At 43.9% G+C, this 24,772-nt stretch overlaps 2 protein-coding genes across 2 annotated transcripts in view; one reads left to right on the top strand and one right to left on the bottom strand.

The window, feature by feature from the left end:
* The window catches only part of LOC146185990 (uncharacterized), a 10,023-nt gene extending 6,048 nt beyond the window's left edge, over nucleotides 1–3,975 (top strand). The window contains exon 4 of the mRNA XM_084607962.1: nucleotides 3,823–3,975. Coding sequence (XP_084464088.1) covers nucleotides 3,823–3,940 — 118 coding nt within the window. The 3' untranslated portion in view covers nucleotides 3,941–3,975. The remainder of the gene's footprint in view (nucleotides 1–3,822) is intronic.
* A 1,192-nt stretch (nucleotides 3,976–5,167) lies between these two features.
* Nucleotides 5,168–23,594, bottom strand: LOC146185989 (uncharacterized). The gene is made up of 10 exons (XM_084607960.1): nucleotides 23,542–23,594; nucleotides 20,485–20,573; nucleotides 18,938–19,075; nucleotides 17,991–18,267; nucleotides 13,239–13,398; nucleotides 11,164–11,303; nucleotides 10,643–10,772; nucleotides 9,699–9,860; nucleotides 9,254–9,367; nucleotides 5,168–5,335 (listed from the first exon to the last, which is right to left on the bottom strand). The coding sequence occupies exons 1-10, from the start codon at nucleotides 23,592–23,594 to the stop codon at nucleotides 5,168–5,170; spliced, it is 1,431 nt and encodes a 476-aa protein (XP_084464086.1).
* Between the last annotated feature and the right edge of the window lie 1,178 nt (nucleotides 23,595–24,772).

The following is a 24,772-nucleotide window of genomic DNA, read 5'->3' as shown; positions in this document are numbered from 1 at the left end:
CAGTCGTACTACCCTTGACTGCGCTATATTTCAATGCTGCCACACATACAGATGCCCTAATGTAAAGTGCAGCAAAACAACTCAATAGCTGCGGGCTGAATTTTCTTTTCTTGTGTAGCCGTGAAATTGCTGCGGGCGCCGACGCATCCCATAACGCCGAATGATAAACACTGCGATGACCGTGCTGTTAGGACGACCGTTTCAAACTCACTACTTGCTTATTTATTTCTTAACGCAGATGTTCATTTTTGAAGCAGGTCGTAATTTGCAGCCCTTGATGGGAAACGATACAGGATGAACACTGCTCAGTGACAGAACTCTCGGCCCACGCCGAGCATGTCGCCTATAAAGTTCAACAATTCAGTAGCTTCCTTTCCTGCGGTTAGTGCACTCGCAGACAACGCAGCAGTGTCAAGATGACTTCTTGTACTTTCAGTAGCACAGACATGTATCAGCACTCACAGATCTTACATCCTATTGCTGTGCGTGGCATAAAGGCACTTCGTCACGCTTCGGCAGCCCACAAAGATTACGCCTTATGTCGGATTTTACAGTTCGTACAAACCATTCTCAGTTAGAGAGTACCATACTATGTTCTACTCGAATATCTGAAGTCCTAAGATCTTAAGACCCATGGCGCGAGTGCCGCGCCTTTTGTCCGCCATCCTGAGAGGTATAGAGGTGGAAGTCTTATCTTGTATAAATAGGCGTTGTTCTGGTTCGCAGGTATTCCGCGATTCCCAGATGTGCGTTATTCATTGCAATACTTCTTGCTGAGTGATTTATCACACCCTCCTCCGCCAGCCCAAAACAGCAACTGACTTCTAGGCTTTGTAGCTCTAACGTACGAAATAATTGTGGGAGTGGGACCATTTATTGTCTATTCGCCGTGCTTGATTTATAACGGGTGGGATTATCAGAATAGCCCTAACGTCCTTAGTCGCTTTCAATATTATGCTGTCAGACCCCTACAGCTAAGGTACTTCAGAAAAACAAGAAACAGGCTTCCAAATCTGTATCTCCTGAACAGAGCAGACGAAAAAGCACGGTATGCTAATAATTTGTTGAGTGCTGTACTCTGACGCTCGAATGACTGATTGAGCAAATTCCTTGAAACGTCTCACGAATCGGGAGCAGTTAACCTTGAGATATTTTACTTTCAGTATCGGACCCGTTTAATGTTAGACGGTCCAAAAGAGTCATCGATTGCATGAATTTGCTTAGCCTGAGACTTTTGCGGCATTCCGAAGTTTTACGGTGCTTCAAAATCATTGCTGCTTCCTGGAGGGCGCTTTGGTAGACAGTTGTCCTTTTGAGCACAAATTATTTTCACCTTCCAATATCTTAATTTCCATATTACTAATGCCGGAATTAGAAAGGTAACTAAAAGTTCTTTGCTGGTTAGATCTGCCTTAAAGCACATTGCCAACAACACGAAGCTAAAGGCCAACAAAGCACTACCCTTAATCAAGAGACGAGCCGTGAAGGCGGGGTACAGAGTACACAGAGTAAGGTTTAACTTCAGATGTGGTCGGACCTCTTATTTGATCCATAGCGACAGGCTTAATTAGCGACAGGCCTTAGCGACAGGCCTTAGAGTATGTAGATCTCTTGCGAATGTTTTATGATTATGTAGTGCTATGTTCATAATACTTTTCATGCGAAGAGCGCTCGTTGATTGAATGGCAGTAAGCTCGCCAGGAATTAAAATGTAGATATGAGTTTTAGGCATAAACATGGCTTCTGAGGCATAATATCATTTCGGGAAAGAAAAAAAGCGCACTCTTGACACATAAACAAAGAAAGAAACGACAACACAGTGCTGTCTGCAACTAATAGGAAAAGCTGATGTCTTCTTAGAAATGAAGCGACATAATTGATGGGCCCAGTTTTGTTCTTTAACTTGTAGCGCGACAAAAAAAAGTTAGAGGATAAAATGGGGTCCATCAATTATGTCGCTTCATTTCTAAGAAGACAGCTTCCCTATTAGTTGCAGACAGCACTGTGTTGTCGTTTTTTTCTTTGCCTATTGGTCAAAAGTGCGCTGTTTTTGTTTGTTTTTTCTCCCAAGATGAACTACCAACTAGCCCGTTCTTCCACCCTTGCATAATATTAGTGCTGGCGGACAACAGAAAAACAGTTAATAATATTGACTATAGTATAATACGGCTTAAAAAATGTAACTGCAGTTGTTAACTATGGACAGTGGTACACGGCGTATATATTACTTCGCTGAGCAATAAACAAAATCAGTTTTTGATATTTGATCAAACGAGACAACCGCAGTAGTACGAAAATTCTTGAGCTTATAATTTGGTCTGGTGGTTAGCTTTTTATTAATTAACCAGAATAACTATAAAAACGGAGTGTACGTCCTGTCTCAGAGGGATTGTGTGAGGCGGTTACTGCAGACTTAAGCTGTATCCGACTATAGTAAGCTGGTCAAGTAATTTCTGCGATATTTACCTTACTGTTACAGTTTGGCATCTGGTGCAATTGACGTTTGTATCTAGCGAATAGTAGCCATGTCAGGGCTTTGAATTTCGAAAATGCAGTTAGCCTAGGCGCTGCATCTGAAAACATTTCGACAATTTTGCACTAAAAAATGCATTCTTCCGGGAAAACACAGGAAAAAGAAATCTTCGCTCTAAGCAACGCCCCAGCGCTGTCCCTCCATGCTGGGACTGGCACGTGGGCTGGAGTGTATTTAGTGTATTTAGAAAAAAAACATATTTACATATGTAAATTTTATCAGTTACACAACACATGAACATTCACACTTAGAAATGCGTACAGAGATTCACACTGGTTGCGTGAAGCGAGAGAAGGAACAAACTACAGTCTTTGTCAAAAGTGTAGATCCCAGGGATGTCTGCTTCTGAACCACTTTGTGCGGCTTGTAAAAGATAGTGTTCCAAATCTCTTCGTGGTGAGAAGATTTTTTGCCCTGCCCTGTTTAATGCGAAGAATCTCCGCTAATGCTAAATAAGCACGACTACACGGCTCGGAAGCAAACCCTCTGGTTTCTACAGTTTTGACAAAGGCCGTACATGAGTACAGGGTAATGACAAGAATTATGATGACGTAAGTGGGACCAAGAAGGCGGCTGCGACATGGAGAGTGGTGGTTTTTCGAAAGCACGTGTCTTTTGGCGAGAGATATAGCCAAAATTTGTTGAGCCACAGGACCGAGTGTAGAATTTCTAAAAACCAATATAACTATTACTAGTGGCAGGCTAGAAATCTCTAATCGCAACTACACATTTAGGTGAAATACTTAAAATTAATTATGAAAAATAAAACTTTACATCTGATTAACTAACATTATTCTCCTGTTTTCTGAAGTCCAGCAACTATGGCACAATTGGGCCGCAGAAACCGTCTTGGAATCTCAAAAAGCCTATTTTTAAATCTGAGTGGTGTATATCGCTGCAACGTCTGGTATCAGAACATATTTGTATGTCTACCACTATGTCTATATTCGTGAAAGAGAAAATTTACCCATGCCATTAGCGCCCCTTTTTGGGATGGGAGACTTCTTCCTTGAGAATCTTGCCGTTGGCTTCGGTTCTTTAGAGATCCGTTTGCAGTGTCTGCCTTATTGCAGCCAATCAGGATATGATCATTGGATGCAACCGCAACCGCAACTGCAGCGCCTAACGAATTAAAAGAGAAAGGTTCTGACTTGATCGTGCCACTTTTCACACCGTGGAGGATGGATGAAATCGAGCACGTGCGTCTCGAAGTGCTTTCTCTTTCCTTTTCCTCGCTCACTATACTTATCGCAACCAAGGTGGACAACAATCGTTCTTTTCTGATGCAGGCCGCAGTCACCACCGAAGTATTTGCCGATGAAAAGCACCTATCCTCAATGTTCGACGACGGCACTGACGACTTCAAGAGCAGCAGTGATCATTGAGGTCCCCGCGAAGGATTCGTAAGGTTGTCTATTCGCGGAGCGGCTGCCCGCCTACTGGCTGTGACTGATCGATAGAGTGATATTAATTGCAGTCCTGCTCCGACTTTTACACGGTCAATGCGCGCGGTGCTGTCTGGACCTCTGTGTTTTGTCTCAAAGTGGCTCGATTTCTGTATAGATTGTATCATGTGTCTGCAACAAAGGGAAAGCATACCCTACTTGTGAAGGCTGTTCTTCCTGCTATCCATGGTATAAAGTATCGAAGTGTTTGTGACCTAGAGCTAGAACTGACGCCACCATCTATGCCAGTTTTTTTTTTTTTTTATGTGGGAATGGCTAGTTACATGGAGTGGTTGTAAAACGTAATTACTATACAAATATAAATCCTTGTAAAAAAGACGCTACAAGGAAACGCTGTTTTACAGTCATAATGGGCTTAAGGAAAATCTGCCTACCTTACATCGCATTAAATGAGCAAAAAGTAAACATGTGTACACGAGCACCAAATAAAAAATTGCTAACGCCTAAAATATTACACTATAGGTGAATTCATTTTGGCATTAAAAAATTGAAACGTTTCATTGGTGTCTGCTATTGCGGGATCAAGCCGAATGAGCTATTTGTCCGAGCTGTTTGTCCAAATATCAATTTCCTCTCTGGTTCTGGCAGTTTATTTTCTTGGTTGCTGTCATAAGCTTCTTTGTATGGACCTAATGTATTTATCACCTTTTTTCGTTTACCTTTGTTTACTGATCGTCACGAAAATAGCAATGTTGATATACGTTTCTTTCAGTTCAGCAGTGTGAACAATCAGTTCATGCTATGCATATACAAAAGAACAAAGTTGATTAATCGCACAGCGATGCAGCAGTCTTTGATGAACAGTGTTATGCGCCTCTAAATAGCTTTTAAACGACGATTGATATGTACAGGACTTCCGTCGAAGTAAACAGCGTTAACGTTATCGCATATATCAATAGAAATTCTCTGCACTCACTTGCGTTTTGGCTAACAAAAATATTTTTCATCGAAGCTATGTTAAAGGCGCTGTTATGAATGTTGCCATTGGGGTTATATGATCAATGCGATCATTAATTGCATTCGAGAGCAATGAAGGACTGCAGCCGTCGTTCTAAATTCATCACCCCGTGCTAGAAAGAAACGGCTTGGAGTTTTTGTTGGTTGTTTTTCTGTATATTTTTTCTTTATTTTCGCCGAACAAGTAAGTGCCAGCGCAGCCGCTAGTGCGTCACCAACGCAGCGAGGCGTACGGCAGTCGGGCAGCCAAGAACGATTTGAACTCCCGTATGCGGTGGAAAGCCCCAAGACCGCAACTGTTATTAAAGTCGTCGAAGTCGACGTCGAACAGCGCCCATCCCTGCATTTCGTGGCGGTAAATTTCGAAGAACTTGTCCGCCTGCAGAGGCAGAAAAGGCAACGTTGAAAACTCCTGACGGAAACCCTGAAAGTCATGACACAGGGCGCTGAGGACGGAAGAATATGGTACCATAAAGGAGCTGCGAAGACACCAGAGGAGCTCGTACATCGCCTTTTCTTTCTCTTTGTTATTTGCATGTGCGTCTGCTGCTCTGGTGGTGGGGCTCGGGCAAGCATTCACAAAGTTAATCTATGCGGCTATGAAGGCGTAGAGTATAGGGAAAGTTAGGAGTTCCTTTTTGTCAAGCTACCTCAGCCCCCTGCACTGGGACCTGCTTTCGTCTGTGGAGCTCCCCACTGGAGTTTGAATTAAAAAAAAAAGGAATAATGAAACCGCACGAGACAAGCATTTTCGGGCTGATACCACGCCGCTAGTAGATTCTCACAACAGGCGATATGTGGCTGAGAATCACGGGATTTATTTACGACGCTTTTCGGTGGAGGCGGAAAGGTATAGGCACCCGCGTGCTGTGCTATGTCAGAAGAAGTCAAGGAACCCCAGATGGTCGAAATTTTCGCAGCCCTTCAGTAAGGCGTCTATCATAGCCTGAGTCGTTTTGAGACGTTAAACCTCATAATCCAAAACCAAACCATTTATTTACGACAGGTAGTAGCGCAATGAAGCGAAAGAACTATCAGCGTTGCGAAAAGCTGCCATTAATGAAAACAATTCTTGAAAACAACTATACTTCTTCGTCTACTATCGAAATAATTTCGGTTTATTAGCAGCTGACGGTAAAAAGGCTTCAAGACTGCGCTAAGCAAACCAACAAGACGGCTGAACACCGTACAGAAAAGGTGTCCGGTAGCTACGCCTCCAAAGCGATTTTCGAGAACTATAAGATTTCTCTTACGAATTCACGATTACAGTACAACATTTTCGGCTAGGTCTGATAGCGTTAGTACAAAACGCATGAAGAAACATCACCCGTTTGAAGATTGCGATTTGCTACTATTCTGGAGGTCTTCATTGTCTGTATGCCACAGTTGAACAACTTTAGGGATCAGCGTGTTCCTCTTCATGTGCCGAAACCTGTTAAGCTGACAGTGCACCACGTCGAATTTACGTGGTTTGCATGAAGATTTCGATAGCGGGCAAGATATATTGGCAGAATGTCTCCGTTTTCTGTACGGTGTTCAGCCGTCTTGTTGGTTTGCTTAGCGCAGTCTTGAAGCCTTTTTACCGCCAGTTGCTAATGAACCGAAACTATTTCGACAGTAGACGAAGAATTATAGTTGCTTTCAAGAATTGTTTTAGATGAAATGTTCTAAGTCATGTGACTGCTGTTTTTCTGTGCCTAAAAATTGTTAGGACTCAAACATAGTTTCGTGTGCTTGCTGGATTTTGAAGTATGTCGATGGCAGGCGGCGAATAAAAGGAATCCTCCAAAAATTTGAAAGCTGCACGCCATGACCTGCCCGAAGACACAGCGTACTATGTCTCTAGCTGGGTAGAGATGAAAAAGAAACAAGCATATGCCGTTCACGCAGTTTCCTCGCAGGAAAATTGTTTCGAACGAGTGACACGGATGCCCTTGCTGAGAACAACTCGCACGTTGCACTGGTAAAGATGCCTTGTCATGAAATGCTTTTAATTAAGCAGGCATTAGCTGGCCAGGAAATACTGGAATAGATGCAGCTCCAGAGAAGTATTATTAACTAGCGGATTGATACTTGAAAATGAGCGCAGGGAATATCCTGTGTGAATATGTCGACACGACGAAAGTCTCACCTGGTATTTCAAACCCAAATTTCTGTTCCGAGTGGGAGTGGTGACATCATCTAAAGAGTTTGTATGTGTAAATTCTTACGGTGAGATAATATGAGGCTAAATTGCACCACGCTGCACTCCGCGGCACAATACTTGCTGAAGATTTAAAGAAATGATAAAGCTTTCGCAATCTGAAGGTAGTGCAAATGAAAAAAAGCGAGGAGATGTCGACACTTTTATTGAATCGCTAATAAGGTGCATTTCGGCTTATCATCGAGGACCGGGGGTGCTTATGCGAGCTTCGCGCTTTTCTATGTAAAGACGCGACAAAAGGTAGCAGCACATATATAAAAAAGGGCAGAAAGTGTGGAGAGGGGGGGGGGAGGGGAGGGGGAGGACACCTACTTGAGCTTCGCCTCAAACTTAAAATTATGTTCAGCAGCGTTAAAGGATTCCGTCCGTAGCTCCATTTGCGGATGCTTGACTGCTTACGCGAAATTTGCCGCTCTCTTATGAAGCACAGTCGTATGCCGCCACTATAAAGACCACCCGACGTATAGTCTTTGTCAAAAGTATACGGCCCACGGGTTTTGATTCTAAGCGCCGCATCTTGGCTCGTTGCACATCTCCAGCGTTAGAAACCTCGTAGATGACAACTGTCGTCCAAACTCTTCTTTGGCTTGTCTATTATATTCCAGTGTTGCTTATAGGAGCCTTGTTACAGGGTTTCGAAGCAAACAGCTTGGACCGTATATTATTGACAAAGACAGTACATGCAAAGCCCTGCATAAAAAGGTGGGAGATGGTGAGGTAGCCGGCGAGTACAGCTATAGCTCGCTTGTGAAACTGATACCAGATTCACTGGTGTACATCAGAACTTTGCAGAAAAATACATGGGGGCATAAATGCAACAACTGATGGAAAAATGTGAAAACTTGTGGATGGCTCGTGTGATTCTGCTCATATCTATGCATCTGATATCATTGCAACGTTATTCTTTCTCCTTTGTTCTGCGCAATCATGGCTCTATCTAGAGCGTGAATGCTCTCAGAATACATGCGTTTAGCATAGTGCAGGCATAATAGGCTGATCTGCACCGCTGCACTCGGTTCTTCCTAGGCACAGAGTGGCGTGGGTGTGGCCACTGCGTGCATGCAACCGGCGTCCGGTAAACTGGTATACGTATATTTTAAGGGTCTCCAATAAAGCAAAAGGCTCTATAATATTACTAATCAGTACAAGTGGCACACAAATATTTCGGCTGCTCCTGCCACAACTAAACCTTGTGATTATTGCTTCTTCAATTACATCACAAAAACTTCGCAAGTAAAGTTAAAGCAACAGCATTGACCTGAAGAAAAGAACCTAAGCTGTCGCCGAAAGACACTAACACAACTGCTGCATTTTGGCTTACACATTTTTTTTTCTTTTTGTAATAACCACTAGGCCACATGTTAATCGTTAGAACCGAATGACGCCTTTTGCACTCTGTCGAGTGGCTTATCGGGGCTATTGGTACAAGTTAATAAACTGCGCACATTATACCAGGTGCACAGTGCTCGGTAGCAGTGGTAACGATAAACACGCCACGACTGCGCCGTCACTCTCATGCGGCGACATGAACCATTTCGTGGTCATATGAAGCATTTCTATCGGGTTAGTAGCTCTCTTTGTCTTTTGTTTTGTTTTATAAACTTTGTCTATAAATTTTGTCCTGAATGTTCTGCAATAAGGTGAGTCAGTTTATGGGATTAACACCCAAAAGTGGCTCAGGCTATCAGGGAAGCCGTAGTGGAGATTTCCGAATAACTTCGAGCACCTGGGATTCTTTGACACGCACTGACATCGCATTGTACACGGGCTTCATGCCTTCCGCCTCCATCGAAGCATTGCGGCCGCCTTAGCCCATGATCGAACTGAAGAAAAAAAGATGAAGGTTCAAGGTTTCACCCAGAAAATTGATATCATCTTTGTTTGGTTTTGTATTAGTACAAAATGAAAACCAGTTCGTTTGCTTTTTAAACACACGAAACTGCTTTGCTAATGTAGACCTAAAGATGGCTCTTCAAGCCGTCCTGTATGCGAGAAAACAGCAATTGCTTCGGCTTGCTATACAGTAATTAGACAGTAATAGGGGTCCAGGCTAAGTGCTGTGGTGTAGCGTCGCAGGCAGGACTTATTACGCACCTTTATTTTCATAGTTGCAGTATCTTCGAAAGTGATCGATGTACGGCCGGTTGAACCAGCAATCCTAATCTTCCCAGGACCGGTGTAGTCGTACGTATATTTGTTATTGCAATACTAAAAATATAAAAAAACGAGCAATTAGTGCTACGGCCATGAAGGGTAATAAAAATATCACAGGGGATTTATGCAAAAACAAAATGTATTGTTCATAATATTCAGGCAGCTCCTTTTTTTTTTTTTTTCATTTTGTCTGGATCGCTTCGCTGTTTTTTTCTGACAAATTTTTGGTATTTTGCGCAAAACGTAGTAAGCAATTTTTTTTTTCATAAAAGAACAGACAAAACCAAAGCAAAAACGGATATACAACAGTTGTTCTGATTAGCGCCTTGTTGTTAACCTTAAATTACGTAAAGTTCTGATTGAAGAGAAGATAGGAAGTTTTCACCTCTGTAAAGGCCACCTTTTGACCACCAGTGGCCGTCGTGAGCCGGTCGTCTTCCGTGGCATGTTCTCGGTGCGAATACCATCCCGCACCAAGGCTATAAGAAGCGAGGACCGTGATATTGTCGCTGATATTCGCCGCCTTCAGATGATCGGCGGTGGATTTCTGCGGTGATATGTTTCGACTTAACGTCATCTGCTTCATCTTAACTCAAGACCACTTGGCGCGAGAGCGCTCTTATCGAAGTTTGAATGAGACTGAACATGAACCAGCCCGTGTCGTTAGAGACATCTTAAAATTCGCACTTGTTATTTTTTTTTTTAAACGTCGCACGTCACACGTTCTGACTATTGCTCCGCATTAAGTAGGCGCTAGAGCGCGAGCTGTTCAAGTAAAGAAATTAGCATTTCATGTTATAAAACAACAATAGCCGCCGTGAACTATGACGAGCACAGTTTTTTCACTATCTTTTAGTCTAGAGCACTGCAGGGTGGCGACCTCATGCTCGGTTCTCTATCCCGTAGAGAGCAATCAATGTTGAAAGCGTTGGGGCAATGATATATGCGCTTGCAATATTCAGATCAGCACAATGTTCACCCAGTCTTAAAGCTTATGGGGCTCAGCAAGAGCGGAGCTGCTTAACCAATGTCACTTTTATCACCGCCAATGCGAACCAGGTAGAATACAGCTCCTATACTAAATGACGATTCTTGGCATACTAAGAGACTTCTTATCTGCTCACGACACTAGATTCGTCAATAAGTCTTCCCACGCGTTACATATCTTACACTTACTTCATATAACTACTCGGTATTGTAACTTTGGCACTGAGAAGTTTGTTTTTGTGGATGAAAATGCGAGTAGACTGAGTGCACCAGCATAAAGTGCACATGGATACAGTAACGATTTTGTGCCTGCACAAGTACTTCACAAACTGTGCTGCCTACCAGCGTAACGACGTCCAGGATGGTTCCGTTGCTCATCCACGACGACCAGATTGTACCGCTGATCGCAAGCCTCGACTCTGGCCAAGCTTTGGCATGTGTCAAAGAAATAAACATCGTGATGTCAAAGCTCCTGCAAAAAATAGTTATGCGCCATTCTTCTCAATCAATCAATCAATCAATCAATCAATCAATCAATCAATCAATCAATCAATCAATCAATCAATCAATCAATCAATCAATCAATCAATCAATCAATCAATCAATCAATCAATCAATCAATCAATCAATCAATCATTCAATCAATCAATCACAATTTGCGCTTTTTGAGTTCGAGGTCAAAAAGCAGGAAAAATTATAGCCTTCCGTCAGCAGGGTCTTCAGCTCAAAAATGGAGGAAATGTCTTTCTTTCGTTGATTCATGCGTAGATATTCCTTCAATATGGACTACGCCCAAAACTGAAGACAGGGCCCCCACAGTAAGCGAGTACTCCCATCAAGCGGAGGGCGATGCGTAAACTCACACCGAGAGGTCCTCCATGACTGCGGGGTGCCTGGACAGCTCCCGGTCGTCGCGGTAGGTGCTAAACGCAAGTCCAAGCACCCGCTCTCTGCGTCGTCCACTCTCTTCGGATGGCAGCCACATCTGGATTCTTTTCAGAACCTGCACTTGAAAGTTTGAGGATTGCAAGCGGGGAATAATGAAATAATTTTGAGGAACACTTCTCCTTTAGTTCGGAATCTCAGTCCCCGTGAACGTAGCTTTTTTTTCTTCCTTTTCTCCAGTGTTCTGACAGCTACGAAAATTTTGCAAGGTTTTATTTTACCTTTGAAGTAGAGGCTAGATGGGTAAGGCTGAAAGAGTGTGGCCTTGCTAAGTGTCTGTGAACATGACTTAGACCTACAAGCGTCGGGTTCTTTTAAATAACAAATATTCGTGTTGGTCCTTTCCCAAAGCTGCTATTATATTGTGACATCTTGCAAACGAACACTTCGAAATGTACTACTATCGACTATGCACAGTTAACTAAAATAGCGCCGATACTTATAATGTTACTGCACTGCTTTTCACACCAACTTTGAAACATATTAGGAGCTTGCGGCTCATCATAGATTCTAAATCCTGTGAAAAATAAACCTTCTTTTTTTTTAATTCAATCATGCTTCGAAGCATGCTAAGCAGGAGTAGTACGTCCTGTATCAGTGTGTCAGGCAGGAAAGTAGCCGCGACACCAGATGCTCCCCGAAAGTTTCATTTCCCTAGAATTTAAAATAGCCATAAAACGCATAAAATGACCAAGAATCAACATCAGACGTTCATTGCGTTAAGATAAAGCCATGTCATTCAGCCTATAATTATCGCTTCGTGCATCATAAATGTCTGACCGGAATGAGCGGTTCAGCGCAGCATATCGTCAGTGACAAGGAGTTTCACGCAGCGCACATCCCTTGAAGCCAATGTTATGCGGGTCCGCACTATATCATTCAACGTTTTCAGCGACATTGTTTCATTATTTCGTCATCAAAGAAATTACTTGACTGAGGGCCCTCTCGACAACTGCGTTTGACACTGGGCCTGGAACAGAGGCCAGTGAATACAATGCCAATTGTTTTTAGGGCTTTCACTCATGGCGTTTTTATAATTGAAAACTTCGACCCAGAATGCTGCGAAATTCTCTGAAACGTTTTCATCGAAAACGGCCTCCACAATTCAATGATGCATAACAATTACCCTTTAGTTCAATTCAATAGCGTCCAGGTTTTGATCAATAAGGTGGTGAAGTGGAAGGTTTAAAGCAATGTCTTGCCGTTTGAGCAGGACTCATGAAGGATGAAGTCCACTCGTGCCTTGGAAAATCGTTTGATTAGCAGGAAGACGATATTACAGTCCATTTAGCAAGACACTAAAAAGTCTTGGCAACGTTGCTTCAATCCTTACACGGTAGCTTGATTGAGGTTCGACGCCTGATGTTTGCAACGGATGAATTCATTGACAAATACCTGCAACTCCAAAGTATGCAATTCTCAAGGAAAGCCTATGTCCATGATTGCTGAAAATTCTTGACTTCAGCGTACTGTGAAGCAAATCAGACTCTTTAAACATCTTGTCTGGATCACTGCTCACTTACTGGAAGTGCTAACCTTTTGGATGTGCAAAAAATCACCAGATTTTCTTTGGTGTAATCGTTCGCTCACCTCGGCACTAGCAGCTCTAAAATTTAAACATACTTCCGAAATGTAGTGGCGAATTTTACCAAATGGCAACACCATGCCTTGCTGCCGATTAATCGCAACCTCTTCTTAGCACCGTAATAAATTAACGTACGTTAAAATCGCAAGCATTAAATGGGTTGCAGGCCTATTCGGATTTAGCCACGACACGGCCATTCATTTGCTTCAAAATTGGAAATTGTCTCCAAGCTTGTACACCTCTAAGAAAAAATAAAAATAAAGAAAAAAAAAAACAACCTGATCGGTATGGTTTCCACATGAGGCAAACGCGAAGTGCAACTCGCATATGTTTACCTTTTCCAGTCGGCAGCTTGCGACAGAAACAATTGTCAGCATGCATGACAAAGCAAATTATCATATTACTCACTCTGAACAGGTGCCTTCCTTTTTGTTTTTCTTGCCGGTAGTCTGCAGAGTTCACCGACAGGGTGAGCATTCCGAAGTGCTGGATGTTTGTTTTCAGAAGCGAGTGGATTTGTTCGGTAGCCTCTTGTGAGTCCAGGTACATCGTGGTTTCTGCGATTGTCCTTGAAGCCGAGAGTAAGAAAAACACTCATACGCGGAAAATTACAAGATAGCCGTAGTCCGTTCATTTACTGCACAGCGCTGCATGCAGTGGTGCTGAACCAGGCAGGACAGTAAGAAGAGCAGCGTATTTACTGATCAATCTAACAGAGACATCGGCCAGTTACACTGCTGCTTAGTATGTAGAAATGACAATTTTTGAATGAGTTGGTCCTCCCAAAGAACGGCAGCACTGCTTTGGAATGGGTCAGGCGCGATAAACTTTTCGAAACGGGAAATAGTAGCTTGCAGGTCTACACGGAGCCCTTTTCTTCCAATGTCAATTGTCTGAACTCTCAATAAGATGCTAGTTCAAAAATGAAAGACCAGACGTGGTGCTTGCTGCCTGTAAATTACGCTTTCATAGCCAACGCTAATGTATTAATGTTATTCTAACATTGGGTATCCTTTAGTTTTTGAAATCACGTTGAGGCTCCAAAGGTGAAATAAATAAACAAATGAACAAATAAAAATAAATAAATAAAATAAATAATAAATATCTACAATAACTAAATATAAATGTATAAATACAATCAATACAATACAATGAATCAATAAATACAATACACCGAGAAGTTCACGACTCTATGTTTAGAGTGAGGGGGCTTATGCGTTTTTATAAAAATTGAGTGCATAAGCCAATGTGCTGAACTTATTTCAGCACGTTTAGGTCTCTTGCAAGGCGAATGATGGAGATCACTGGCTAAAACAAAACTCAGAGCTCGAAAATGATTTAGTGACTGAAATAACGTATGATAGCTCCAAAGGATGGAGGTCGATTAGGAGACACATACCGAGCAGTGCCCCCAACTTTCCCCTCTGTGCATCATGCCCTTGCGCTACGATACGAGCCGCGTGAAAGGTAACTGCAAGCATACATCCGTCGGCACCTTACTGCACTAGAGTAAGCAATGTGCGAGAATTGGGGGCGAAGTATTTAAATGAACGCGTGGCCTTAAAATGCTTTCACTTAGTCATGGTATATCAGTTATATTTTGTAAGGCCTCGAATCGATTTACATTGAAATGGAAACCATGTTCCATTGAATTAAAACATTGCATGCACATGTAATGTTCCGTTTGCATCTTTTGACTAGTGTGATTAGTGTTGCAATGTTTTGGCAGTAACGTACGACAAATGAAGTCTCTGCTGCTAATTGTCTTCATCATGCTCTTTAATTCTGAATCAAACTGTCCTTAATAATTTGGGGCACCCGAGCTCCCCCTCCGTAGAATGACGCGACTGCAAGCCATTACTCCCGTCTGCAGGTTCCCCTTGCGGATTCTCGTTCGCGCCCCCGGCAGCACGTCACTTGCCCGATATTGGGGATTGACTGGCGATTCTCGGGCTACCAGTGGTCCAGCGTTGCCAGTACGCTACCAATAATGGTACAGCCATGCGATAACATATCTATTAATGGCCCAGTAAGCTTCATGTATCTCCAATATTGTATTGAAGTGGCTAACAACGGGCAATAACGTCCATGCCTATCGAACCGCTTGCCAACATTGTATACCCAATGACACATTCTGGTCAATATTGCCCAGTCAGCTCCGGCCGTCCCATTCCGCGCGCGTCCCAGCGGAAAATTGTAATTTCGCTAGCTCCGTAACCACGCCGCGAGGTGGCGACCTTAGCCCATGGCTCGAGCGGCGCGCGCTTGGCCGGCACTGCCTACGATTTCAGTCACGTCGTCAGTTTTGTTGGCACGTTTCCACGCGGAACAGCCGTGAATGCGTTGTCATTTTCTTTCTACTTCTAGGTAAAGATCAGGTACGTTGTTAAACACTTAGGATCGCCTTTGCATGCAGTTTTTGTGGCCGTTTAAAAGGTGATTGAGGCAACCGAGGCTTTTACCGCGTAGCATTTCGTCCGGTGTGCATGCTATTCTGCTGAACTTTTTTTGTGTATGTGTGTGTGCTGCAAAAGTTGCCACGCTATATGACACACCTTACGCATGCCTTTTTGTGCCTTTCAGGCTACGTTTATTTATAGCGAAACTCTCTCTGGCTCGAACATATAATTACGATAAGCGCTCGTGCATTGTTATACGCCACTACGCTAGTCATAAGTTCTGAATTCTGTTTTTTGTACTTGAGTAGAATAGCTTGAGCGAAAATACTTTCGTGGCCTTTGCTTTGCTATGTTGCATGTGCTCCCTCTAGGTGCAAGTGGATTCGCGCAGCTAATGGGATCCCGCTATTAAATTATTTGCGGTGTGACGAAAGCTGCGCATCGATTCTCTGTCATCCGCTTCACACGGCAATCCTATCTCTTTCTTTACTTTTCAGATAAATGTATGGGGGGGGGGGGGGGGGGGGGGGGGGGCTGTGTCCCTTTCTGCCGCTCCGATAGAAAAAAGAACCTCGGAATAAGTTTCCATGAATTTCCTTCAAATGATGAGCGCAGAAAGCTAACATTTATTGCACGAATTTAAGTATAAATCGGATTTACACCGTGTCTAACAGGAAAACTGGCAGAATTCCTTGATCCCCATAAATGAAAAGTAATTTCTCGTTCTAAGCTAATATGCACAAGAACTTAAGAATTAAAATAAACCGCTCTGTTCAACTGCAAAATATTTCGTGTTTTGAAACCCTGAGCAGCTACACAAAGAAAATTACCTGCATGTTGCAAAAGGCACGCTCTCATGTCAATTTGCCTTGCCCCGGTTCAAAGTCAGCGTCAGAATTCAAGAAGCAATTGCCTAATTGCACCAGCAAGCTACTTTGTTTTTCACCAGCACTTCTGGGCGGTAATTTTCTCGTGCGCGTCGCACACAGCCTGCGATAAGTGCGTTTTCGTCGTCTGCGCCCGTCCGCATCAGGGGAAGCGAGCCATGGGGAGTGCGCGCCACGCGCGGCGAGAGCAGCAGTCACACCGCATTACGCTCTCTCCGTGCGAATGGGATGGCCGGAGTAACGCCGCGCGCTTCATCGCGGAGGCCACGTCATGACATACATTGGTAAACATTGTCCTGTCCTTATAGACGGCTTATCGGCTTATCCCTCTGGTCATGGTGGCTTGCCAAAGTTCGATATATCTTGGGTTTTTGTGGTTATTTTACGATGCCGTTGGATGGCTGACCAACATTGCACACATCATGGCGTACATTAGTCAGTATTGTCCTACCAAATAGATGGCCTACGAACACCAAATGGTTGGATTCGACCAGCTGTGATGGATGCCCAGCATAGCAAACATCATGGCATTGGTTGATCAATACTGTCTTGTCAATATAGATGGCTTGTCAACACAGAATATATCTTAGCACACATTGGTCAATAGCGTCTCTCCAGGCATGGTGGCTGACTAATATTGTAGACGCCTTGGGTTTATAGGTCGATACTACTCGACGAGCTACGATTGCTGGCCAACGTTATACGCATCATGGCATTGGTTGGTCAATATTGGGTTGTCATCAGCGATGACTTGTGAACATAGTGCTTGGCGTTGGTCGCTGCACGCCGGAACTGTAACCAGACCGCGTGGTGGGCAGTGATGACCTGTGAGCCGTTGGCCCCCCGATGCAGGCTAACATCTTGGGAGTGCAATAGTCAACAATGTCCAGGCAGAGGGGATGGCTTCACAATATTGTATATATCACGGGTTATAGTAGCCGATCTGCGACAATTGCCAATATTGCTCACATAATAGTGTATATTGGTCAAAATTGCTCTACAAGTGTTGATGGCTTGTCAACTTACAGTATATATTGGTGTACATTGGTCAATACTGGCCGGCCCGTCATGATCGCTTCCTAACATTGCATAGATCTTTTGTTATAGTGGTAAATATTGCCGGGTGAGCTTACATGGCTAGCCAACATTGTATATATGGCAGGTGTTGGTCAATACTATCTTGGGAGTTTTGATGAATTTTCAACAGATATATTTCTTGATATATTTTTATAATCCCTCGATAAATCCTGCCCTGTCCTTTGCGATGACTTTCAAACATAGCTGTATATTGGTGCTTTTGCATGATGCTACTCGCTTAATTACTAATCCCTTAATCTGTGCCTCTACACCTCTCATTAGCACACATTCGTAATATACCACTTTAAATGGGACCACCTGAAATAGATACTCAGCTCCGCTTTAACCACGCTGTGCGAACGTACAGTTTTAAGCCACACGATAGTGTGGCTTAAAAGCAGCTTAACTGACTCGGGATGCAAGGGTGTTGTAAGGTTCAATATTCATCTCAACCTTGCATCTAACAATTGGTACCAATGTCGTCAACTCCTGCCAATTTTGGTGTCATGAGGTCACACAGCACGCGTAGCAGCGAGTTCCCAGCCTTGCTACCTGCGAACTGCCACTTGCCAGAGGCTCGCTTGTGATGTTTGCTCACAGTGCAGACGCCAACTTTCAGGAGATCAATGCCAAGTTCGTGCTTAACATTCCCGCATGTGCTTACGTTCTTTATAAACATCTTATCAGTGTTTGTAACAGAAGATATAGTGCTCCAATACAACGGTACTGCAACAGAAGAGTTACCCAATGGTAAGTGTTCGACCTGGCTATACACTATGCATTGATCGGTTCCTTACCGTTGCAGAAAAGATATCCCGTAGCCAGTGTGCTTCGCGTCGACCGCTGCACGCCGGAACGGTAACCAGACCGCGTGGTGGGCAGTGATGACCTGTGAGCCGTTGGACCTGCGATGCAGGCTAACATCTGTGTAGAAGAGCAGGTCGCAGAGACCGTCGGGAGGAATCTGAAGGGCAATGGTTGCCGCCTGGAACTCGCCTACTGTGCAGAGCAGGGTACTGCCAAATGGAAAAGCTGAGGCTTCCACTGATTCGTCCACGATATCTGTGGTCGTCGCTTAAGAGAGAGTGGAGGGAGAGGAACGGTAGAGTAACTTGGTTTAGGCGTCTGTATATATTGCTGAGCCAGGAGAATGAGCATATTAGTTCACATGCGCGATTGAGCACCCAGATAAATTGGAAGAGGAGACATTTTCCATTCCTTAATCAAGATCCTGGCAATTGGACCAAAAAATTTGTGTCTGGTCCTTTTTCTGACAGAAAATATTGATTGCGAAAATTTCCTTAACTCCGTTAGATTCCTCTTTCAACAAATTTTTTTCTTCAAGTTTACCGAGATAACGTTGCGTCTTGGAGCGATATACATAATTTACGAATGCGGAAGACAATAAGAGCCCCAACAGTATGAAAACGGAAGAACTGAAGCCTTTATCCTCCTCGCCAAATGTAAAGGTTCAGTCCCAGCATAAAAAGCCGTGTCATTTCTTTGGTCACGAATTGAATTACTGTGGCTTAATATGTTCATTAGTTCGATCACTAAATAAATAGACGTCCACTCTAAAGAAAACAGTCACGGGGAAATAACCATGAGTAGCCACTGTGTACATTCGGCGGAACTTACAGTACACTCCACTTTGAGATTTAGCTGGAAACACAACATTGTGCGATGGGCGCATAGCTAGCTGCTCAATGGAATATGATCAAAGCCGCCGAATTCCTGCTCTCACTTGTTTGATTCGTCTGCATCGTACTGGTTCCAGGTGTCCGTACTGGACTGTTTGTGACAATTGTGCTGTCATTTCCTCGATGATCATGTGTCTGTCCGTGCGCGAGAGCGTCGACAGCGGCCGTGTCATCTGGTCCATCTGCAGTGACAAAGACAATGAAACGATAAGCACAAGTCAGGACCGAGATTTACAAAACACTTGTTGCAGAAGCGCGGGTAATGAACAGCTATCAAGACTGAGCTATATTTACTTTAGCTAAGATAAATTAGGAGATCTAGTGTGTCAGCGAAGTGCATAGGGCTCTTCTGCCAAAAAAAAAAAAAAAAAAAGTGGGTCACTAGGTCTAGCACCAGGTGTAAGAAAAAAAAAAATCATCGTCACTACGTGAAATGAAAGAGATCGATAGGTTATATTTTCTAACCCGGAGAGAAAGGCTGCCATAATAACCCCAATGCTGTCGTAGTATGTCGCAGCACTCGCTAGCTTGAGTTCTTTAAAGGAAACGAACGGCTGAATAAGGCGAAATGACTTTAAAAAGAAGAAACGACACCTCGAGATTTTTTCTGGTCATTTTCTGCTGGCCAGATCGAAAGCATTAAGAAGCCGCATTGTCAAGATCTGCACATGATGATCTATCTGGAAGCCGCATTAGTAAAACAATGTATTCAGTTATTTGAGCCCCCAACCAGCCATAGAGTCATGAAGCAGCCCTAGTTTAATAAGCCAAACGAGCCAACGCTTTGTGAGAACTGAGCTAAGTAGTCATTCTTTGACAGAGGTTTGGAAGTATTTCGGTGGCTCATGTTGGTTGATGTTGCTTTTAGAATAACCTAATAACTTAATAAATTTTCTTCGATGTTCCCGTTACTGCCCTGTTCGTTACTTTAGGGGAACGCGTGCCCTCAATAAGGAGACAATTTGAATTCCACGCAAGTCTGCTTTTCGGGTGTCTTCGGCGTTGGTATACCACCGCCGAGAGACGATGATGGGCTGAGAGGTTTGCTTTGGTTTATAAGGTTCAACGTCCCAAAGCGACTCAGGCTATCAAAGACGCCGCAGTGGAGGGCTCCGAAAATTTTGACCACCTGGGGTTCTTTACGTGCAATGACATTGCACAGCACACGGGCACATTAAGCTTTTCGCCTCCATCGAAAAGCGGCCGCAGCGGCCGGGATTGGATCCTGAATTCTTGGGCACAGTAGTCAAGCCCCGTAACCACTGCACAGCAACGGCCAGTAACGGGCTGATAGCTTAATTAAGATGATTGCTAGTGTTGCTTATACTGCACCTGACTTGTACTGCTTGTAGTTTATAATGCGCTACTAGCGGGAAGCGCCTGCCCAGCAGGGAGAACATTAGGAAATAAAGAAAATGGAATGTGAGCGGAATGGTTAGAAGAAACGTAATTAACGGCATCACCTCGAAGCATCTCCAAGGAATGTAAGTGAACTGCTACTCTCTATGCAGCCACCAATTCCTTAAGATGGCTGTGTTTCGATGGCAAAGACGCGCTCCTACGAAGCTCGACGCCAGCATCATTTACTTACGTCTTGCAAAGCTGAGAGACACGAAGATGGTGACCAGAAGAGCGACGAAGATGAGCCCCAAGATTATGATGCGACGGTTCTGAACCTCTCTGTGAGTTGGGGTAAAAGGAATTCAATTAGCGAGTTTTCTGCGCTGGAAAATCACTGTGGTTTATGCGTAAGCCACTCTGGTAGGCTTCGGATTAATTAGTAGCCAACGGTGTATTTGACGACCACGATAGGCCTTGGTGAGCTGAAGAAAAGAACAATTCGCTCTAGATGGCGAGGTTGAGTGTTCGATGGTTGCTCGATGTAGCTGCTCCACGGATGAGGAAAAGCGTAGGAGAACCCTTCATCCAAGGCCTACTGAACTGAAAACATACGAAGATTTACATAGATCTATGTCCGCCTACTTTCATTAGATTTTCAGCTATTGAAGGTGATCAAGTACCTTCCCATTCTGCTGTTATCGCTATCATTGGTTTATATTTTTAACTCTCAATAATTAACTGTCATTAATTTATAAATTTAAGCAGATTTCATCGCGTTTAGTTGCCTGTACCAAAAGCAGTCATTAAAATAACAATTACAGCATTTTATGCGCTATAACACGAAAAATAAAACGTCATCTGTGCTGTCCGCCTTTTTTTTTTTTTAAATGCATGACTCCGTGGATAAATGATAACAATATCTTCTGAGAGATAAAACGATGAAGGAGACCGTTTGCCCAAAACAGCGCTGCTCTGCCAGTGTTGTTTATACCCTGGCGGATTAAGTCATAAATTAGGACATGCGCGCTGGAGAAATGCTATCTGTTGTTGTACGGCTGTACTTCAGTAGGTTTTGATGCCGGCTCGAGTAGTGCACTGTTTTTCCTCACGTAAATGGCGCTGTCATCTACACTCACAGCAGCTCAACTTTTCGCTGTTTTTTATTTAATCACAGCGCCTGATGACACTGCGCATATTCCATGCTAGCACCAGCTACGCATGATCCCGGGAGAGTTGGCACCGTTTAAAACAGATGAAAACTGGCAGCTGTATCACTTGCTACACACCGAACTGTAAGTCAGGTACGGCATGAAAGCCACGCAAGGATCGAATATTTCACTTTTTTCGGCGCCATGAGACGTAGTACGCCTCAAAAACTTGAATATCGCACGTAGCCGTAAAAATGAAGTGTTGCAGAGAGCGTTCTACTTAACGTCATGCAAGTGGAACGAAAAACACGAATGTTTTAAAGTTTCTTACAGAATGTATGCGGTTGATGAACGAGGCCTTCTCTTTCATTACCAATTCAGGCGCACGCCTACATCTTGAAACCAGTTTTGCGAGAACAAGCAATACTTCTATGGCACGATGATCACTACACCGTCTAAAGTAGCCGTGCCAATCGGTTTCTCTTGATCTGCGGCGCGGGCCATGACTGCTGCCATTGCAGAACCGTAATATACATATTTTCGTTCGAAACATTTTGCTGCTGGACGAGTTACTTCACAGCGAACGTTTTTCTTGCTGCACGCAGTAATTTTATGGACGCACTTAAAGGTAGATTCGTGATAACGTTTTTCAACTGCGACCAAATGCCTTTTCTTCTGACCAGCAGCTTTCCAAGAGTACATCATTTATGCCTCAGCTCTCTACCCATTTGAAACAGATGCCCGGCATGATGTTTATCATCGCTATATGAGCGAACTCAATTATTTTGTTTTGAACACATCCATAAAAAGAAAGGTTCCTTCGTCATTTGCTGAATGCTCAGTTTGCAAGGTACCCGCTCTTGCAATATCGGCATCCAGCAACGCAAAGAAAACCTGAAACCGCAAGTGATACACAGCTCACATTTTATTGCCGAAGTTAATTTCACACGCCTAAACTATATGCTAAGTGCAGTACATTTTATGAAAGAAAAACGTCATGCTTCTTGTAGCTTTGACTACAGGTGCAACAAAATTATAGGCAAGTGTAGCTCGTGCAACCTATTTGCGCCACAACGTCGTATAGCTGGTCATGGTTTTAGCGCGTTCTCTTTCTAAACCTTTACTGCGCAACCAACTCGCTATAAATTTGTGCCATTTCGAAGCGCGTGAACGCTTTCAGAGAGCTAAAGAGAGAAAGAGAGGAAGAGAGAGAAAAAGAGAAGGGGTTTCTTGAAGAAAAACAGAAACAAAATTTAGTTGGCATTTGGATTCACTGACTTGCCACGCTTAAATTTTGTCTTCTTATGTCGGCGAACGGAACGTCGGCCGACGACATAAACGTCCGCTTACTTGTGTGTAAAATGTCATTTCCTGATCTCATCTACTGTTAAATGCGGCGGAGAATGATACAGGGTGAAGTGGTACTAGTAGCGGAATATGCACGCAGTTTCGCAACAGGTCTCTGATCACAGATTAACATTTGGTGTCACCCAGCGGATACGCAATCTACTACGGTTTCCACCCTTACAAACTGGCACACCTTTCACATAGCCGCTGTACTACCGGCATGTCTCTCAGCAGCCGGCGGCTCTGTTAAGATGTTATACTTCGTTTCACAAGCTACTTGCAGCTTTACGAAAGGCATGGATGACCTTGGACAACCAGGTCGGCGAGCACTACATGGCTTCGTTCCTATTAACATGGGGTCAAAAGGCGCGTAGGGTGGCACCCGCCATCCTGATTGGCCTATATATGTCGCCCTTACCTTTCTTAAGGCTGCAAATAGCTTGTGAAAGACGCATAGCCTCAGCGTGGCGTCAGCGACGCGCGATCATCTGCCCGCGCCATAGCGGTGCAAGCGACGCATGCGACATTAGTGGTGTGCGCGGACTAAGCTTTCGAGCCCGAGCCTGGCCCGGGCCTTATGTTACAGACTGTAGTCCGACCCGCCCGAAAATGAAAGGACTGATCCCGTTGAAAGTCGAGCTAGTTGGTCAGACGACATGATGCACCACGCAGTAGAGTAGGCGACGAAACACGGGATAGGCACACAATACGCACATACACTTAAACAAGGACAATGCTGCTCCTTGTTGCAGCATTGTCCTTGTTTATGTGTATGTGTGTATTGTGTGCCTCTCCTGTGTTTCGTCGCCTACTCTGCTGCGTGGTGCATCATGTTGACTGATTCCGGCCCGGCCTGACCCGACATGCTATAATTGCAGTTGAAGCGATGATAAGGAAATAATTTTATGGTGATAAGTTTATCTAAGATCTTGAAACATTGAGTTATAACTTCTGATATTTAAGATGAAAAGTTTGTAGAGCAGCGGTACAGCACATACGTGGAGTTATTATAACCTGTTGCAAAAACAATAAGTTATATCTTTATGAAGGCTTGAGGCATTTGTGGCACACCTGAGCAATAAATTCGGTAACGCTGAAGTTTCTTTCTCTAACGTGTGACTAGGATGACTAACACGTACCTTGCTAGGAAAGGAACTTTTAGGTAAACGAATTTTATTGCTTTTTTTTTTTCAAAAGTGAGCTAGCTCTAAATCTAAACAAGAGGTTGATTCTATGGCCAAGAACTGTGTAGGCTCGTCTGGCTCACTGTGTTCCTTTCACGTGAGTTGTTCATGGCGCTGGCAAGAGCCAACATTGCATTGCCTGCGCCGAAAAACAAGAGAAAGCTCCTGCACTGCGCATGCTTTGCGTTATGTACAGCTTCAGTCGAGGCAGGAGCAAGCCTCAGAAAAAAGACGCGTGATAGGCGACAGCGTGGCATGAACCTTGAAACAGATACCGAAACATCTGTGCCGGTGTTACCGAAGCGGAGAATCGAAACTCCAAACTTAATAGCCCGCAAGTGGCCCCTGTACTCGGTCAATGACGCTACGGTACCAAAGATTCCTTCACAGTGAGGACGCGTGAAGGAAAGGAGAGTTGACGCCGAGAAAGAATTAACGCAGAAGTTCTCGCATTATGAGGACGTGGGGAAATGCTGCGCATTCTAGGCGCATATACCGCATCATGACCGTACTCGCGTTTTCGCGAAAGCTGCATATGCTCGTGATCGGGATGTCCGGTGTGGCTCAAACAAATATACCTTGACCCGAACATGGCCCGAGTTCTACCTAGGCAGAGGGCTTCCGAGCAACCCGTGCAAAGCTCTTTGCGATAGGTGCCGAGAGAACGAACTTCATTTGAAAGCCGACAAGGCAGACCTCTCATTTCCGGCTTCAAAAATAAAGAAAAACTATAATGTGACAGCCTCTCAATTTTGTTTTCCTTTCTGAATAAGCTGCCCCAACCGCAGATAAATGCAACCCAACCGCCAGTTTATTTTCTTTATACTGGCTGACCTGATCACTTCCCATAATGTGTTTA

The sequence above is a fragment of the Amblyomma maculatum genome, chromosome 6, assembly GCF_055883805.1.
Source record: "Amblyomma maculatum isolate TAMU_Amacu chromosome 6, ASM5588380v1, whole genome shotgun sequence".
Taxonomy (NCBI): domain Eukaryota; kingdom Metazoa; phylum Arthropoda; class Arachnida; order Ixodida; family Ixodidae; genus Amblyomma; species Amblyomma maculatum.
This window is presented reverse-complemented; position numbering and strand designations above follow the sequence as displayed.